This window comes from Hylaeus volcanicus, chromosome 9 (genome assembly GCF_026283585.1).
Source record: "Hylaeus volcanicus isolate JK05 chromosome 9, UHH_iyHylVolc1.0_haploid, whole genome shotgun sequence".
In the NCBI taxonomy this organism is placed as follows: domain Eukaryota; kingdom Metazoa; phylum Arthropoda; class Insecta; order Hymenoptera; family Colletidae; genus Hylaeus; species Hylaeus volcanicus.
Window position 1 is genome coordinate 1,266,408 of NC_071984.1, and position 2,383 is coordinate 1,268,790.

The following is a 2,383-nucleotide window of genomic DNA, read 5'->3' on the forward strand; positions in this document are numbered from 1 at the left end:
TAAAAATCCACAGTCTTTTAATTACCATTACGTAATGATTACTTTGATCAAGTAATTAAATAATTGCCATTCGTCGCATGGTACTTGCAATTACTTAACTACTACCAGTAATTATGAGTAAAGTATTGCATAATTACGAAAAACAAAGTAATCAAGAATCACTTAAACAACTACTTTCTAATTCCAAAGTAATTATTCCAAATTGTAATGAGTACAAAATTAATCATTACAGCTCTGCTCGAGACTGAAGTAATTCTTTTAACGAACAGCAATAAAAGAAACGTTTACATTGACTGCCTGACTGCGATTCGCAAATGTCTACAAGCCTAAAAGTTCCTCAAAATAGAATCTAACATTTAATCCAGATTTCTTTTCGTTAACAATCCGCCTTTAAAATTAATAGTTCCTCTAAAACTCAGTCTCCCAAGAATACACAGATTTCAGTTTGACAAACACAGCGTTACTCTCTTCCAAATAATCGCAAAGATGCGATGAACTAAGACTTTCAAAAATAGCGATACTCTTCTCAGATCATGCAATTATAAAACTACGCTTAAGGACCTAAGAGAACCCGCGAGTCTCTCACAATATACAAATACAATTCTCTTTACAAATAGGATACGCAATAATATTCAGTCTCTTATGCGGATTCTAAGTATCGGTAACCTGAACCATCATCTCTTAGGACCTGGACAGCCACACTGTTTTACATATATACGAAATAGTGGTACACAGGGGGAACTGGCATCGGTAATAATGTATACCTCTGCGAGGTCGACCCGCGAGGTGAGTACCTCAGAGGAGAGCTGCTTCAGCTTCTGCGTCAGGTTACGCGAGGCTTCTGCGAGCGCCCTGGTGTCTAAGGTCGCGGCCTTCGAGTTCTGCTCGTTCATAGTGGAGGTAGGGCTCTGGGGTCTGGTGTCGTCCATGACGATACTCCTGGAGGGCTCAGTGGCGTTCGTTGATGGTTGGCCGTGGTGGTGAGCGGTGCAGAGCTTTTTCCTTGGCGGCGTGATGTCGTAGGGCGTGGAATCCGCGCATCCGTGGCCGACAGAGGTAGAGTGTTGCATGTGGTCGACGGCGGGGGTTGCTGACGACGACTGCGAGGTGTTCGGTAACTGTGAGGGTGAGGGTGAGGGCGAGGGCGAGGGCGAGGGCGAGGGTGACGGTGACGATTTGCTCCTAGAGTGGTGGTGATGGTGATGGTGATGGTGATGGTGGTGATGATGGCGGTTGGAAAGGCGGCTGTAGATGTGGTAGAGATGGTGGTAATGGTGGTAGAAACGGCACGAGGAACACGTGGTGGAGCTACCGTTGGGCGATGCGGGGCAGCGGTTGGTGCCTGTGCGTGGGCTCTGCGATTGGCTGGCGCAGAAGGACGAGTGCGGCGGGCTGATGGGCGAGTAGGACGTCGAGGAAACGGAGGAGGCAGTCGTCGCGCGGCTCGAACAGATAGGACTGGTCGTCGTGGTGGCTGTCGAGAGGCTGGTGCTGCAGCTGGCCGCGGCGTGCAACGCCGACACCAAGCTGCTTATCAACGACGAGGTTCGCGCAGCCGCGGTGCCGTTTTGCAGCTTCGTAGAGGCGCTCGTCGTCGAACGAGCGGCTAACACCGTCGAACGTCTGCTCTGCAGGGACGTCGAGACGTGGCTGGCGGGCACGTTGGAACCGTTCGAGCTGCTCCCACCGATGGTCAGACCCGTCGTGTTGGACGTTGTCTGGTTGCCGGTCGGCGAGGCTGGCGTCACCGTGGACAGTTGCAGCTGTATGAGCATCATGTGATCGCCTAATCGCATGGTGAGGTTCAGAGGGGCCTTGCCGGAGAGGAAGTCGTTCACCTGGGAGTCGTTCAAGCTCTCCAGCGCTTGCATCACGCTCTGCTCTGGACGTTGCGCCTGAAATGAATTTACGATGGTTAGAATCGATGTAGCCAGATTCGTGATTTTCAAATTTGGACTAAAATTTTCATCACGTGCGTGACTCGTGATTTTCATGTTTGGTTCAAGATTGTCATCACGAGCCAGACTCGTGATTTTCAACTTTGGCCTAAAATTTTCATCACGAGCCAGACTCGTGATTTTCAACTTTGGTTCAAGATTTTCATCACGAGCCAGACTCGTGATTTTCAACTTTGGTTCAAGATTTTCATCAAGAGTCAGACTCGTGATTTTCAAATTTGGCCTAAAATTTTCATCACGAGTCAGACTCGTGATTTTCAAGTTTGGTTCAAGATTTTCATCACGAGTCTGACTCGTGATTTTCAAGTTTGGTTCAAGATTTTCATCACGAGCCAGACTCGTGATTGTCAACTTTGGTTCAAGATTTTCATCACGAGCCAGACTCGTGATTGTCAACTTTGGTTCAAGATTTTCATCACGAGCCA

At 48.3% G+C, this 2,383-nt stretch overlaps 1 protein-coding gene across 3 annotated transcripts in view; it reads right to left on the bottom strand.

The window, feature by feature from the left end:
• Nucleotides 1–2,383, bottom strand: part of LOC128881873 (midnolin-A) — a 19,155-nt gene that overhangs the window by 4,009 nt on the left and 12,763 nt on the right. For 2 of the 3 annotated variants that reach the window (XM_054133253.1, XM_054133252.1), the window contains exon 3: nucleotides 765–1,895. In XM_054133253.1, coding sequence (XP_053989228.1) covers nucleotides 765–1,895 — 1,131 coding nt within the window. The remainder of the gene's footprint in view (nucleotides 1–764; nucleotides 1,896–2,383) is intronic. The other variant, XM_054133254.1, reaches the window with a different exon arrangement.